At 42.9% G+C, this 17,896-nt stretch overlaps 1 protein-coding gene across 1 annotated transcript; it reads left to right on the top strand.

Annotated features, from left to right (window-relative positions):
- The first annotated feature begins 348 nt into the window (after nucleotides 1–348).
- sfrp1a (secreted frizzled-related protein 1a) lies at nucleotides 349–10,595 on the top strand. The gene is made up of 3 exons (XM_079270958.1): nucleotides 349–1,158; nucleotides 4,294–4,374; nucleotides 9,080–10,595. The coding sequence occupies exons 1-3, from the start codon at nucleotides 636–638 to the stop codon at nucleotides 9,403–9,405; spliced, it is 930 nt and encodes a 309-aa protein (XP_079127084.1). The 5' UTR covers nucleotides 349–635; the 3' UTR covers nucleotides 9,406–10,595.
- The last annotated feature ends 7,301 nt before the right edge of the window (nucleotides 10,596–17,896 follow it).

Raw genomic sequence — 17,896 nt, forward strand, 5'->3', positions numbered from 1 at the left:
ATTAACTGGAATGAACTTCCTTAGTCTTCACCAGAGACTCACGTTGTTCCCTGCACCACACTTCGGGACTGGGACATGAGAACTAACCGCAGTCCCAGGTGCCTTGTGTGCGTCTATGTGCCTCCATGTACCATTCCGATTGTCTCTTTTCTGTATTTGGTTTTTGACAAAAGAAGTAGAAGCAGGGGAGTAAAAAGGACGGGTAGGGAGGCTCCTGGAGAGTTTTTTTTACACACTGTGTAATTCAGCGTTTTGACTGACAGCAGAGTGCCAAAAGGCGCACACGCATTCCGATTGGCTGGAGCGGAACTTTACAATCCGCTCTTGTCTCCAACCTCCGCACAGGCGAGAGCGCTGTATCTCCCCGAACTCTCGCAGGGATCCAGACGCACCAGAGGAGCGCGACGGTGGCTGCAACCAGAAGGAGAGTGCGTGTGGACTTCACCCAAACCAGAAAACTCAACACGCTTTACGCGCGTCGATCAGCAGAGCTCAGCCTCTTTTTTCCCCCAAACTTTGTTTCTACTCTAAATATTTTCATGAAGTAAGTGTTGTCCGAGCCGCGCTGAGTTGCATTCATTTGATTGCTGCTGCTGCTGCTTTTGCTGCAAAACAAAAAAAACACAAAACAAACCATGAGGTCTGCCTCTGAATCGTTCTGGAGGATGATCCGACTGGCCGCGACAGTGGCGCTCGTGTCGGCGTGCAGAGCGTCAGAGTACGAGTACCTCAGCTGGAAGTCGGACGTGTACACCGGCGGGCGCAGCTACGGCAAGCCTCCCCAGTGCGTGGACATCCCGGAGGACCTGCGGCTCTGTCACAACGTGGGCTACCACCAGATGCTGCTGCCCAACCTGCTGGAACACGAGACCATGGCGGAGGTGAAGCAGCAGGCCAGCAGCTGGGTGCCCCTGGTGCACAAGAACTGCCACCCGGGCACGCAGCTCCTCCTCTGCTCGCTCTTCGCGCCCGTGTGCCTGGAGCGGCCCACCTACCCGTGCCGCTGGCTGTGCGAGGCCGTCCGGGACGGCTGCATCCCCATCATGGAGGCATTCGGCTTCCCCTGGCCGGAGATGCTCGCGTGCGACAAGTTTCCCCAAGGCGACTTGTGCATCGCCATGACGCAGCCCAATTCGACCGAGGCCACCAAGCCGACAGGTAATCCACACTTGATAGGTGTTAATTATTACCCCACTATCAAGCAACATGCAAAAAACACCCATCGCATACATGTTACCAGTGTTGAGTTGGGACATATGCGGGTTAATGCCTGGCTCAAGAGCACGTTAGTGGTAGCTGATGGAGGGGGGGGGGGTATTTTTTGGTCAGAAGCCTTCTTTTCTGTACTTTGGGTTAATAAAAAAAGTGGTGGTAGTCAAACTGGTACGGGCATAATTGTTTTTACTGTGACTGCAACTAATTGTTTGATTCATAATGGATTCTGCTGCCGCTCAGACTTTGTTGCTGTGAATTGATTCATTTTTTTGGCTTATAAAATAGTGACAAATAAACACACCTTGCCTACCCAAGCGCTGTAACTGGGTTTTAAAAAGGTCATGAGCAAGTTTTCCAGACACATAATATTCCCCTCCCCAGATCATGACCAGACACTAAATTGAGATTTTGGTGTTTTGTTGTTTTCGATAATGTTTTGTGTACATTTTATTTCCCTACGTCGAGGTCTAAATGACATTTCAAAGCCTGCTCCACACTGCCACGAGTTCAAAGTGGCCTCAAAGTCGTCACATTTAGATATATTATATCGTCTAAAACAGAGAGAAGCAGCACATTCTCACTTTCATAAAGACAATGGGAGCAGCAAGCATGCAGCATTTCTTGCTTCATAAATTACTAACAATTTATCAGTTAAAAACAATTACTACCGATTACTTCGCCGTCAATTGGTCACAATGCGGCCATTTGTGATTCCTTAATATAACCAAAGATTGACCATCTAAGCTCAGAGTGAGTACCACACTGAGAAAACAAACAGCCACCACTTTGGCCCCGTGTAAAAGCCGACACCCGTGCAGTTAAATGGGCCTGAGAATGTTGTTTTAGGGCTGAAGGTGTGCTTGCAGATGCAAATCCCAACACAAACAAACCGCATACAACCTTTTAGGGGGGAAATCAGCTGTGACACCCTGGATTTGATCTCACTTTAACAATGCCCCCCCCCCCCCCCACACATGCTCCTCATAGAAAGTCTCATGCAGTTACATTTTCTTTTTCTGTCTCTAAACTGCCAAACTCCGGCTTCCTTGTGAGCATGAAGTTGCTCGCTATCAACTTGGAGTCATATATTGAAAAAGCTTGAACAGATGGGAGTGATTTATTCCAAGGTGTTTGTTGAGGTGGAGTACAATGCTGGGAGGAAGTCCAGCAGCGAATACCTGCATCGAATAATTCCCATTTTCTACCGCAGCATCACTGTTAAAACTGTCGAAAGATGGAAAAGCACAATTCGAAAAACACAGTGTCCAAACAATCCGTGTTAAAATCCAGTCTGGAGGCCATCACTAATCGCTCCTTGGCTGCAAATTCCCGAAATCTGTTGGCACTCTGTGTGTGTGTGTGTGTGTGCATGTGTTGGTATGAAACTGAGTCAGACACTTCGTGCAGCATCAGTAAAGGGGGGGGGGGGGGGGGGGGAATGCTGTTCCAGCACAAACCCGATGGGCCGAGCTGACAAATACCATGTCTGGGGAAGATAAAGCTCGGGCTGATTCCGAATAGTTTTGGTTTGAAGCTTCGGTTCGCTGTCCCTTCTTATCACCTAAGTGAGGACGCCACCAGGAAAGGAAAAGGACAACCACCTTATTCACTTTCACCATGAAACAGACGGGCGATGTCCTTCACCAACGGAGTCAACTTACTTATATTTCAGTCCGAAACTGTAAATACACGACCTGAGGACATGTTGGCTGAAGAAGTGGGGGCGGCTGTGGATCTTCCAGCGTTTCACACAGCGCTCACTGTGTCTGTAGAGTGAACACGAATACCAGAGGGGGGGGGGGGGGGACTGACATGGTGGTATGGACGGACAGAGGCCCGTTTTTCTGGAAAAGAGGGACCACACAGAGTGCCACGCTCTCCAGACATCACCTGCTATCATTCGTCGTCAGCGCAGGTGATGAATAAAGCCGGCGGTCCGCGGACGAGACACAGAGTCAGGATGTCACTTTTGTTGCCATCAATACTCTCCCCGGAAAGCAATAATATCTGATGTTGATTGCGGTTGATGAAGTCGATACCAAAGCAGTGTAATCCTCTCAGTGATGCCCCTTAATGATTGTTAATAGAGGTCAGCTAAGAGTGCTTACCACGGTGATAATTGATTTAAAGGGGAGCCAGGCTGAAATGGGCCGAGGGACCCTGTGACTCTGTAAACAGTGTCTGTTTTCATAAGCTCTTCACACCTGGGTGTAAGTTTCACAAGCTTTCGTTAAACACATGTAATGGACAACTGGCAGCCCCCCCCCCCTACCACCAGCACCCCCACTCAGTCGAGCCAGGTCCACGCTGTGGCATTGAAGTGCATTCGGTTTGAATTAGATGAATTAGGATGCAGCGTCCGAGTTGGTTTGGAAAGTGAACTCAGCTGTTTGGCATTGGAGCGACCATTTGGGACAGTAGAAAAAAGAAATGAAAAATCGTGTTGGTAAGATATTCGCAGATATGCCTGAAGACTGAATTACTCTTAAAAGAAAAAACACATTTTGGCTTTGTCTTCAGTTTTTTGGGCTTTGGGCCGGCTATTATTATCTTTCTGTTTTTGGAATTTCAGAACATTCCTTCAAGCTTGGATTGAATATCATTACCATTTATTCCTCCCACATTTGGAATCCCTTTTTTGTGCATTTAAGGTGCATACATCGCCGTTGAGCTTCCTGGACAGCTCCATTAGGAGACTGAGTGAGGATGAGTGTTTACTGCAGCTCTTGGTTACAGCTGGCTATAAAAGCTGAAGACATTCCTCACTAAGGTCAGGTCATCAGAGCCTACGAAGCCCAGGAGTCCAGACACGAGATAGGATCTCTGCGTGCAGAGGGGTTATGTGTGTGTGCAGAAATGTAAGGGGAAATGTGGGTATGATTTTTAAGGATTTAGTTTAACTCCCCATCATTTCAAATGAGAAATTTGTGTTTTCTTTCCTTCCTAATTCTCTCTTTGTTCTTTTTAACCACATGCCAAGATGGTGGCGATGTGAATAATGCCATGTGAATGATCCATTGCTGCTGTCACTGCAACTCACATTTGATATTTTGCCTCTTTTCCGCTGATGTCCCACAGGTTTCTCTCCCGTCTGCCCTCCGTGTGACAACGAAATGAAAACAGACGCCATGCTTGATCACATGTGTGCCAGCGAGTTCGGTGAGTGCCCTCTCAACACCCAACGCACCATTGCGCTAACCCAACATGCAAATGCACACACCCCACTCTGCTGCACCTTGACATGTATCACAGCGCTCCACGAAGTCAGAAGAGCAGCATGAGATTGAATCAGTCCTATCTTCCATCTTCAAGCTTTAAAACACTCCATAAATACTTAACGAAGTATTCAAAGATGCATTTTCTTCCCATGAGTGCACACAGTTTTTGAACATACTTTGCAACTTCTATCCCAGTGGACTCTATAGAACTCCTTGCATGCCAGCAATGTTCTTTGGTTAGATTAACGAAGAAGTGTTGATGTTAAGGTTACATGTGAGGTATTATCTCTTGGTGAAATGTCTGCTTTGGCAGAGGATGATGATGTTCTGTGAGTAATGAATTGGGGTCATTAAAGTTTTTATGTGGCAGGTCCTCGCAGTAGTGAAGTGGCATATTTGTTCCGCATTCAGGATGGGCTTTTGTTCCAGAATACCTTCTGCACATGGGGGCATTAAATGTCTTCCGAAATGAAGAAATGAATGCTAGACCAGACTCCTTTTAGAAGAACACTTATGTTACTGGCTAGAACACACAAGTTGCTGATCTACTATTGTGGTAAGCGCAACAGGACATGTCTTCTACTCGTGATGGTCGCTCTCAAAATTCACTGCATGTCATGTTGCCCCTTCAGTAAGCTAGGCGATTGTTGTTGTCTTTGCTAACGCAAAAGTGAGAAAACTCTCTGCGCTAAACAAACAATGACGCATAACTATCTGAGAAGTAATGTGTGGAATCATTTTGAGTTCAACGCCATGGATGAAAAAAATCGGATTGAAGTAAAGCTGCCATTGTAAAGTGGGACTGCCTTGCAGTAACGTTAGCTTGACACTCAGGAGGCACCGCAAATGATCAAATATCACAGACTTCAAAAGTCTGTATTTCAACAACACAATTCATTTTGAGGGGGTTTTCATGGCCGCTAGAGGCATGTTCTTAGTTGTGTGGTCGTGTCATTTTTTCGAATTCAAGAACACGTCTGGTCAAGTCAAGGAATATTTGAAAACGTAAGAGTTATAAGAGATAACCTTTGTGAAAATATTCATTTCAGTACAACTGGATTGGAAACCAGACAGAAAAAAACATTAACAATCCAGGATAGACGGAACATCTTTAGCTGATGGGGGGGGGGGCACTTGATTTAGTTGTGGACATTTTTGCCCAGTACGAAAGTCTTAACGTAAATTAAAAAACACAGACATCAACGAAATTGCAGTTAGGATGACTTCCAGGAATGATATGCGCATGATGCATACAAGATGCAAGATGTTAGGCTTTTATTTTTGATTCCCTGGCTGGACCAAAACTTGTGGCAGCTTGAATTCCAGGTGCCGTTCTGGGCAAACATAGACTGGATGCACATTGGAAACAGACTTTCGTCGACGTTCTCAGGAAAAGTTAAAAGTTGCATTTGTTCAACGAATTGCCTCGCTGTTTATGCTGCGGTGATGGGGCTCGCCTTTTTTTCAGTCTGAGTTTGCCAAGAGGAGAGTGGCAAATAATGTGCTTGTTTCATCTGGGATGAAGACAGATGTTGTTTTGCTTGGTTGTCATAAGCCCCCTAACCAGCTGACATGTGTGAGGATACACAGACAGATTTAGTACCAGGCTGAGGATGAGACACTGTGCGGCTTACGTTGCAGGTTTGAACCCACAAGGGGCCAGCCTCCTCTGGAATGCAACAAACGTTGCTGTGATTTCAGCGTGGTGTAGGAGTTGATTACAGTGGGTAAACATCTAATGCACAGAGATAGCATCACTGGTTATATCACCAGCTCGGCTGAAGGATTTGTTTGTTGCTTTTTCCAGTCGGACAATTGAGTTCAGTTTTATATAAATATATCTGACAGCAGCTGAAGCCAAACATGAGTAAATGTTTTGTCTTGCGGAAAAAGAAAATATGCAGATGGAAAAAAAACACTCCCAAGCTTTAATCACAAAGTGTTTTATCCCTCCAACGAAAGATTAGACCAGCATTGTGATTGCTTCCTGCTACTTTTTTACTTTACTGAAAGTGGACGAACGCGGTAAGTAGCAGCAGTTTTAGGAGCACACATACCATTTTTTGGTTGTTGTTTACAGCTATGATGGATATATTTCTTGTTCTTCTCCATGGAACACAGGGATGAAAAAACCATAGAGAGGCTTGAGGAAGGAATCTGTAAATTGCACCGAATCATGTGTAAAATATCCCCCACCCTGGCAGTGAATTAGCATTTTTCTACACTGAAAAACTCACTTACTGGAAGTTGCGAAAGGTCTGTTCTCAGTTACGGAAACAGTTAAGTGTGAAGTAGTTTCTTTTTGATAATACCCTTTCTATTATTTGACGCGCTGCATAATTGCTTCCTATCAATTGCTCCAGCGCATTGGACTTCTCCTGGCGGTTTTTACCCCGATAAAAGCGAGGAGAATACAAGACAGCTTTCTGACTTAAGGTGGTTGGACGTGACATCGTTCTGGCAGAGGAGGAAAGGTTCTTGTAAGTTAGATGAGTTATTTCAGAGTTGCCGTAACAAGGAACAGGTTTCCAGTCCAACTTTTCTTCTGCCTGATGTATCGCCTTCTAACACACACACACACACACACACACACACACACACACACACACACACATGCCTAAACACACACATCCCATTTTGAGGTAACAGATTTACAGCTCATCCCACTCAACACTTTGTTCCCACCGCAATGTATCTCTGTGCTTAAGGTTTTATGGTGCCTCATTGTCCCAAAAAACTCCAATGCCCTTCAATTAAATCTCTCCTCTGCCTCAGACAGCTCACTTTGTTGTCGTTGCCAAATTGCTCCTTTCCTTTGCTAATGCTGTAAACAACAGGGCAGCCCAGCACTGATCACCTCAGATTATCAGATTACTTGAGTTTCCATTATTGTGAATGGGGAGCAGTACACACCCTCCTGCTGGGTTTATGACTCCCTGGGAGCTGGAGGTCCCGTCTGTGCCTCTGAACCGGCAGAGGAAATCAGGTCGAGGGTCAGGGAAGTCCTCCGAACCAAACAGCCATTGTAACATTGCATTACTTGAGATTTTTAAAAGCAAAAATGATTTACAGTCGAACATAAATACCTAAATCTAGTTTTATAATAAGTGAAATTAGCCATTACAATTTTGTAGTCTATTCAAAATAAGGTTTCGGAAAGATCATTGTTTGGGTTAAAATATCCATGGAAGTCCCGTTGCTGAAGTACAACAGCTACGTGACAAAAACACCGCCAATGATTTCTCGTTTCACATGGGGAACAACCAGCGGCCTCCTGGCTGAACGATCGCTGTTTCTTGGTCCTGCCCGGTGTGTGACTCAGCGGTCGTTATGCATCCTCGTTCAAGATTACGTGGACAAGATACGTAGCAATTGTGTGGGATATCTACGAATTACGGCGAGTTATTTTTCGTAGCTTTTGCTAGGAATGCTGGATGAGACCAGCCTGCAGTCGGTTCACCAAAGTCCACGGCACCCTTTCATTGGCCTTTTGAGCTGGTCGCCGTCTACGAACAGGGGCAATCGTTGTTTGCTTAATTGCACATTGGAATTATGTGTTGATTTCGCCAGTTTCGCCGACAGCAAAGGACAGCATTGTTAAAAGTGTTCAATCATTTGGTGTTAACTTCTTACTGTATGCAGTTGCTGAAGCGATTAAGCTCTTAAACAACACAAGGTGCAAAGAAAGTTCACAGCATGAAAGGATTATCGAGGATGGAGGATTTATCAAGATGAAGTCCTTTCAGGGGTGGGCCAGGGTTTCTCTTTTATGACTCACTAATTATGAATGCTGCCCATTTTGATTTCACTGAACACTAAGCCTCCTCACAGAGGCTCATATGAGAGACTAGAGACAGGGGATAAGAGTCTTAATCCCAAGCATGTGCACTCTTAATTCTGGGAAAAACAGGGCCGCTCTTTTTTAACACTTAATTAGCAATGGGACATTCTTGCGCAAAAGGAAGAGATGAGACGGTGGGAGCTTTTTTAAAGTGACAATTCAGGTTTTTACGTCAAGCACAATTCTGTGAAAAGTTAGTCAAGAGGGAATTGGTGTCTGAAACTGTTATGGAAATTAGACAGAAGTTGAACTTTTATCCAGATCTTTGCTTGAGTGTGAAAATGATCCATGTTCAATCAGGCTGTTCCCTGTAATGTAGAGGTTACAAGACTTTGTCTCCGGCATGACTCGTGATTTATCCTGACACCAGCTCCGTCACTTAGATTGGACATAGCATGCTGCATAGCATCCTTCCCGTAGCCGTGTCACATGGTCGTCCGTGCCGCACACACATCACTATATGTCAGTGGAAAAGGAGAGGACGTACTGCAAGGAGGGGGGGCATATGGAGAGTTGAACCACCAAAGTCGGACTCGTGCTCTGTTTCAGGGGAACTGGAGGAATGAGAGATTAGAAGATTAAATAGAATTTAGTGAACAATCAGGAGTAGTATGGTCAATCTGAAAACGAAGGTGCTAATACCCTTTATCGTGTTTCCCTTTTGCGAGGGTGACACTTTGTACTCGTAAAATATTAACTTGCAGTCTTTAGAGGCAACGGTGTGATAAGACCACACATTCTGTACAATAACTCATCCACCTTTAAGCACGATGTAACTGTTTATTTTTACTTTTCTCCAACGCAGCGTTCAAGACCAAGATCAAGGAGGTGACGCGAGAAAACATGGACCGCAAGGTGACCCTGCAGAAGAGGAAAAAGATGTTGAAAGAGGGCAACCTGAAGAAGAAGGACATGAAGACGCTGGTGTTGTACCTGAAGAACGGTGCGGACTGCCCCTGCCAGCAGCTGGACAACTTGGGGAACCAGTATCTAATCATGGGCCGCAGAGTGGATAAGCAGTACCTCCTCACGGGCATCCACAAGTGGGACAAGTCCAGCAAAGAGTTCAAAAAGGCCATCAAGAAACTCAAGACCTACAAATGCCCCGCCTTTGAGAATGTCTTCAAATAAAATGACCCCCCCCCCCCACTTATCTCATCCTATATATGAACTTGCACAAGCATTAAAAATCCCAAACTTTGCTTTCTATTTTCCTGTTTGTATATCCATCTATCTTTGTATATTTACAGATGTTTGAAATGCCCATTATTACGTATTCGTTGATTGTGGTGTGTGATGACACCACAAAAAAAGGGTTGGGTTTCTTTTTTGTTCTTCCTCTTGAGAAAATTTCGTGGTAGTAAAAGCCCTTCCTCACTGAAATCATTTTCACTATATGTAGATACTTTGTACACTTTCATTCAACAGGTCAGTGGATTTGCTGAAAGGGATGGTTGGACACATTTGAATATAGACTTTTGCTTTATTGCTGAGAGCTCAAAGAGAGGATTGATACCGCTCTCGTGACCGTAGCATACATCTGAAGCTAGAATCAGCAGGCTGTTAGCTTAGCCTAGCATAAGGACAAGAAGCAGGGGTAAACATACAGTATCCACTAGTAGAAACCCATACATTCCACAGCTTTTTGTACAGATTTTACAAATTCAATCATGTGTTAATCAGTGAGCTTTTGGACAGGCTCTAGCTTCATATTTAGCCAACAGACATGAAAGTGGTATTAATCCTCTCATCAGCAAAAAATATTCAGCTATTCTTTTACATCTCTCTCATTGTGATAATGTAATAGTAAGTCATAAAAGCAGTGATTAGACAGAATTGGCAGTTGCAGGTACACACTGGGCTACAGAGCAGCTCCACACAGTTCCTGTTGAGTAACTTATTGACTGCTTGATGAGAGGGCACCGCCTTCTGATTGTTTTGTCAAACTAAAGACTGCAATATTTTTGATCATTCTTTTTTCATTTCTTTTGTTTCATTGTTACATTTCTTTGTATTACTTGGAATATCTTAAGAGAATAACCACCAGTCTGCAACATGAATTAACATGAACATTTATTGTTGCGCGCTGTCGGCACTGCAGTAATCAGTATTCATTGGTAATAGAAAATGTCTTGTAGTCATACATGCTAGAACATTTTTTTTCAAAGTGCAAATATTGTCAACTCTTTTTTTCTGGTTTGTTTTTGCTCAACTGTTGCTGGTCTTTTTTTTAGCACTATTCTGTTTCAAATTTGAATGTCAGCAGTGCATTGCTGCCTATTACATGTACATACACGTTTTACATAAATATGGAAAAGTGAGTGGCGTTTCTGATGTTATTTAATCTTTGCTCACAGATTTGTACAGTCATGGCAATGTTGGTTGATTGGTATAGGTCCAATGAAATATTTCACCACTAACTGGAGGATGGATTCTCATGACATTTGCTCCTAGAAGATGTACCAAATGATGTGGGTGATCCCATGACTTTACCCTGTGGCATAAGCATCAGGTCAAAATTTGTGCAACACTTTTAATGAAGAAATTATTTTGTTTTTGTAATCCTATTGTTGTTTTGAGTAAAATCATACATCATCTAAATAGTGTAGAGGAAATTTCACCACGGTCCCCTATGTTAGTTACTTCCACACCTTTGGCATCTTAAAACCCTCTTTGCAAAGCCCTCCTTTATTACTGTAAACCATCAGTTCGGTCTTGTGCGTGCAATGCTCTTAAAACATTGCCAAAACAGCCAGCTTCTGCTATGACAATAATGTCAAACAGGGAGCACTCTTTTCTCAGCTCAGCCAAAGTAACACTTTAACGCTTTTTGGAAAGATAAAGTATGGCGTTGCCAGACCTCCACACCGAAGGATCTCTGATGTTCACATATTTTTCTTTCCCCCCCCATCTCTCTGACGGGCTCATTGTGGTTTCACAGGCTGTTGCTGCCTCGGTATGTGGTGTGTAAATGCTAATCCCGAGATATACATCATTAACAGCTCATGCCGATAGTGAACTCCAATGCTTTCTTAACCAATTGGCAGCGCTGACCAAATTAAAAGATGTGTTTACACAAAGTCTGTGCTGACGGATATGGTTTCCATGCTCAACAGGCACGACTTTCCCTCTTCCATTTCATTCCGTTCATGAACAGTAACATGCAAATGACAGAGGCAGCTTGTATTTTTCCCTTCACACGAAACATAGATTTGAGTAACCCGATGATAAAGGTTTTAATGTAGAAACTTCTACGAGCTGAAATCCATCATGTCAGTGCAACAAGTGTAATCAACAAAACATGAAACCATTCTGTCAATAAAAGGGCTTGTTAAAAACCAGCAAGTATCAAACGGACCGACGTTTTGCCCCATCTGGTTCCAGTAATGGCTTTGGTATTGGAAAATATATCTCACATGTGGACATAGCTTTCTAATCATTACTTAAGCTGCCTTCAAACGAGGCTCGGAAAAACCAGGGACCAAGATCCAGCTTTGACCCGAGGAGATGATCTGCAGAAAACATCCTGTTGGATTCGTCGTCTCAACAAAACCTTCCAAATGACAAAGCTCATGAAGGACTATTTTGATTGTTTCCACGTCAGGTGCTCGGAAAGTATCCAATTACTCCTCCAACATTAATAGCACACACTTGATTTCAGTCTGTGTGCTAACATGCTACTAAGTTGAGAAACGGAGAAGTCGGGATTGCTGATGCGTATTTAATCTTCACTTCACTGTCTCCACCGCGGCCTCTCTGATCTGCTGTTTGCTGACTTCTGTCTTCTGTGTGTGTCTGTGTGTGTGTAGTTGGTGGACCTCAGCCCCCACACAGAGAAGAGGAGATACTTTAAAAAGTTTAGTAATTCAGCATCAATGCCTGTTTTGGGTTTTGGTCCTTCCCAACTGGGCACTTGTTTTCCACTGCAGATGGTACCCGTCGATGTAGGCGGGATTCTTAGCTCATAAAGGAAATTACTGACCCTTTTCTTTTTCACAGTATTTGTGAACCTCTTTGAAATATTACATCTTCAGTAGGAACCAATGGATCTGAATGGCTCAGGCTGGGTACAGAGTACTGATAAAAGGACAGATGAACTTTGGCATTTTCATGTCATTTTTTTTACATTTAGTATCGTACCTTAAAAGTGTGCAGGTAATATTTTGTTCACACTATTCACAAGTGTGAAACCTTTTTCTGTACACTTTCAGAAGTACTTCCTACTAAAAACTTTACCACCCTAACATTTCAGAAAAGTGCTTCTCAAAGACCTCTGATATCATCTGTGACTAATAACTCCATTCCAGAGAAGGCTCTACTTACCTCTCTTTCTCCCCTCTGCGTTTCAAAGGCACTTCTGGAGAACTTTTGGACCCCACTGTCTATTTTAGATGCAACTTGACATCCTCACATTATTAACAGGAGGAAACAATAAAGTGTTATGAAGACTTATAGTGCAATATTGGCAGTAAATATGCCGTAACATGACTTTATGTTTTATTTCTCCTCACCAGGACCAAATGTTTGGTTTTATGGATCTCTGAACCATGGCTGAGTTTCGAGGTTTTAAGAATTGAGGCACTTCTCTGTTATTATGTATATGCTTTCAAAGATGCTGCCCTTGGCCCCGACTGCTATAAAAGTATCCTTGTAGTCAACGGTATAGTATTCTCTGTTTTATGGGGCACCACCAGTAGCCAGCAACTTAAAAGGGTCGTTTAGGAGGATTTTGTGTCGACAGCTCAGTCATCTATAATATGCGTCATCATAAAGCGGGAGCAAATATACAAATCACATTTTAAATGCAACATGAACATGATTTCTTGTAGTTCCATACTCTTTAACACAGTTTGGACTGGACATTGAAATGTCTAAGATACAACACCAGCAAGCTTCTCCAGTGTGTGACATTTACAAAGTCTTCTAAATACAGGAATGCTTTTGGCTCTTTAACTGACCCTGAGCTGCAGCGCAAACCATTAATGTCTCCGGCTTGTCTGCAGGACACGGTAAGAGGGATGAGTCAGCACGCTGCGTAAGGGACCGGGCTCCTCTGGAATTCTGGGATCGCAGTCAAACGGGTAGATTAGTCAAATCAATCTTCTGGCTGTTAACCGCCCAGACCTCAGGCTGTTTGCCTCTCGCTAGTGCAGCTCGCAGCGTGCGATTACGACTATATCAACCATTCAGGGGGGGGGGACAGAGAAACAATTGTTTTCTTTTTCAGTCCACAAGTGAGCAGGGGGAAGGGTGGGGATGGACTACACATGTGGACGGCGGACATATGTCTTTGAATAATAGCCATTCGTTTTAAGAGGGTGATGTCATCGTTGCTGTTCCAGTAACTATGTTCCTGCAGTCCTGGATCGGATCCCTGAAATGACTCCTGCATTGCTTGATCCTTATTCTTCACTGAGGAAGGTGAGGAAATATTTGCAGCAAACATAGATTGGTGTATTTCCTGAGCCTGATAATGTCAAATTATAATCAAATCTGGCTTTTGTTGCATTAGAGATTGGTCTATAGGGGGGGGGGGGGGGGGAATCAAGCCTTCTAGCAGCGTTGGTAGATGTTCACTCCGATTTGAATTCATAGATTTCAGCAAGCAGTTAAACCCTCTTCAGAAACCTGTCACTGAGCCTCATGGACTTGGGTGAGGATGTGAGCAAATACAAGTCACCGGATAAAGTTGTGTGATGCCAGTGTCAATATGGCCGTTCTGTTTTTGGAAGCACTTCACCGGCTATCACCAGTGACCGGCCACATGTTGTAAAAACATTTTGTGAGAAAATGAGAATTCATCAGCGGCCATTAAAACCACGAAGACCTGTCAGAGGGTAGTTCAGAATTGCTGTAAAGGAAGCGGCTGGGTCAACTTGGTGACCTGATCTTCAGATGTTTTGTGTGATTGACGAGACTGTTGGTCATCTTGTAATCTTTCCCCATAAAACCCATAAATTCCCAGAACCTCAGTTTGCTACGTTTCGCAATAAAGATTTAAAACACAGCAAACTATTCGGCAAATAAAACTGCAGACGAACTGGGCGAGTTTCGCTATTTGCAGCAAGGCACATAATCTTCAGCCGCGTCAGCCTTACAGCGCTGCAGTCAGTACACGAGGACTGAGGGGAGAGCTCCATGGCTCACAATGAGCCAAATCCATCCTGACAGCCTGATTAAAGTTCAGTTGTTGCTCAATAATGCCTCTCCTGCTTCCAAAGCCAAGTGGATTTCATAAATTGTTCCCTTAATAAACCACAAGCATCTGTTACTCAGCAAAGTTATGACCAGGATGTAGGGGAGCGAAAACCCAAACTCCCTTTTACCGGAATTTTAACAAAGCCTCCATGATACAACCCCTTGTTTGTCCATGCCCTCTGTAACGACACACATCATCTGACACCCTCATCAACAGGACAAGGGAGGGAAAAAGTCAGCAGGATGCATCATCTGATTGCATGATTACCTGTTCCAAATGTTGTGGCAATCCATGTTGGAGATGCATTTTATATCTAATACATTATACATATTTGACCTGCTGGTGGCTCAAGAGGAAGTCACAGGATCAGAGCATCAGCGAAGTCGCTCCAGGGACCTTTGAGGGGTCCAACGAAAAATGTATCAACACGGTTCAAAAAGTGACACATAAGGTTCAGCCTTCCTCCCCGCCACAATCATTTTAGTATGGCCCCGAACAAGATATTCACAAATTTCACTCAAATTGCAGCTTTGGAATACAACAAATTTAAAAACCTTTTTTTAAACCAAGATGTAAGCAAGATGTAAGCAACAATACTACATAACATTAAGGAGCAGTTTTAGTTTTTTATGCTTATGTGTTGCTAAGAAGACACCCCAGAAGATGGGTCACTCAGGTATAGTTCCATCATTGTTCAAAGTCAAAGAATAACTTCATGATGTGAGTTGTAATGAATAAATATATTTTAAAATAAAGTACATTTAATGTGTGAAGCCGAGTTCATGGCGAGCCATTCAACTATTGCTGAGACGTTTCGCTCAAAACCACAAATCTCAACCTCATGGTGAGATCCACTTTGACGGTTTCACTCTGATCTGATTGGCTTATTTTTTTATTTTTAAGTGATTTTAGACTGAAGAAGAAAAAGTCAGAAAAAAAGGTTTGTGTGGGAGGGAAGCAAACCAAGGAAAGCCAGAGGAAAAGTCAGGGCATCACCGGAGTCAGCAGGGTTCATTGTCTGGAAAACCGTGAACGTCTGTTCCACATTTCATGTCCAGTAGATGGTGATGTATTTCACAGTGAAAACTCTGACCTGCTGGTGGCGCTAGAGGAAAGATCAGAGGATCAACAAAGTTATGTATGAATGTTTGTCAATGCAACCCATCTGTTACTTTTTGAGATATAAGTGGTTGACGGATGGCTAAAAAACATCGTCTCTACGACAACTAAGAAAAGAAGACATGACAGCGTTCAAAAGTTGATTGTCTGAGAAAATTCAACAAATCAAACATCCCTTGATTTTACGTCTATTTCCAACAGCCTCCTGGAAAATGAACCGTGGATCCATCGAGCCGGCAGTTATTGAAGGGTAGTTACTCATTTATAATAACAGCTTTCACTGAATACTATCTTTCTCCCAGGTTTGTTCCATCATGCCCCTTGTAACTCCAGCACATTAGAGATTATTCTCAGGGTCGACTGTCTAACTTACTCCACGGGGCTTTGAACTGAGGCCGCCTACTTATTATGTTATCATGGTGTATTCATGCAAAAAAACGACAGCTTTATGGGGGTTTTCCGCCTGAAATGAACTCACGTTGCATATTTACTTTTCCTGGCACAGTTCCCTTTGGAAAATGTTAAAGGGTACAGGTGGTCTTTAAAAAAGTATGCACACATTTCGGAGCTGTAATTATGAATGTACTCTTTCCAGGTAACAAGTGAAACAATTTACATAAGAGTCGCTCAGAGACGGCGAGAAAACTAAATGCACAATATTAGCCATGTGTCATCTGCACCATCTAGTATATCTAAGTTCAGATACTCTTTGTCTTATGTGCTAAATTGTGCAACAGTATGTTCAAGGACCCAAGGTTTCATTAGTTACTCAATTATAGAGAAAAAAGGATTCTTGGACTCAGAGACGTGATATATATCATAATTGTTAGATTACAGACGCTCAGATCATTTTGTAAATTATGGTTGATAATGGCAGGTGACGGTAGAAAGACAGTCTCGTGTCTGTTTGCTTAATGACCTACAATTTCAATTCATGATGGCTATAATTGTGATTGTTAAAGCAAATTAAAACTGACTTGAGTATTTTGATTCTGTATGTGGGTTGGATCATGAGTCATGGTGTGGATAGTTCCTCTCAGCAAGCACTCTACATGTAGCTCTCCCAAAGCTATGGAAGCCCATTTCTGCCAGGAAAAGAAGAAAAAAAAAGATGAAATATTAGGAATAACAAAAACAGAAACTCTGAAAAGGGACATTTGTGACTTTTTTCTGTTACAAAAAATGTGACTTTCTAATTCCAAAAGACATGACGCATGTGAAACAATTCAAAATGATGTTATACTGGGTCATTAGAAGATAGTAAGTCAAAATGTTTACTCTCTATCTTACTTACTAATTTTGACTTTGTATACCCAACATTTATAGGAGCTGTGTAGTTATGAGTGTAATCATGAGTACATTCAAAACGATGACTACATTGACACTGGTGTCTTACAATTTTAACACAAAGTACTGACTAAAAATCTTATGCTTTTGATTTGGTAAGTATAGATTTGGACCTAGAATCTCATAATTTTGACTTCGAAAGTCCAAATTTAAACTAGGTTTCTCATAATTTACCATATACCATGAGACTTTCTGTTTTTGTCATTCCTAAGTGTCATCAGTCATCTTCTGGCTTTGGAAGGAAATGTGTTTCCATAACCTGCTTCGCCGGTATAATGTGAATTTTACACTCACCAACAAACAACTTCATCCTACAAAACTAGCTGGAACAAGGAGGCCAAAGAGTACAGATGAAATGAAATGAAAATGCTCACTCAACAGGCATGATGTCATTGGTTGTTTTAGCTGTATGAGCAGTTACAGAGTCAAAGTCCTGACGTCACAGCGAGCAGCACTCTAGCTGTTGTTCTAGTAGTTTACCATATTCTAACATCAATATTCACTACAGCTTTTGCTGTTAGAAGTTAGCAGCCAATGGCAATTGTATATATATTATGACTCATTTTTTCTTTTCCAGGTGCCATTTGAAGCCACATCAATATTAGACACTCGTAGACTTTATGAAGAGCAAGGAAGTCTGCATGGGGAGGATGGACGGGTGAAAACAAACACAGCACTTTCACCCAGGAGGCTGATGCTCATGTCCCGTGTGAAAGCAAAAGTCCACCTGGACTTATTAACACTAACGACTTAACTTACGTTGGTGACTCAATTTAGGTAACAGACATAACTATTTTTAGCCAAACCTAAAGCCTTTAGCCTTTTCTTAAACCTTACCAAGTAGTTTTGTTTGAATTCTCAATGTTAACAACGTGTTTGAAACTGTGCGTTGGTATGTGATTTGTCAGCAGATTTTCCAGCGGGGTAGCGTGTTTACTTAGGTTATTGTAACTTGGC

This window comes from Melanostigma gelatinosum (assembly GCF_949748355.1).
Source record: "Melanostigma gelatinosum genome assembly, chromosome: 6".
NCBI lineage: Eukaryota > Metazoa > Chordata > Actinopteri > Perciformes > Zoarcidae > Melanostigma > Melanostigma gelatinosum.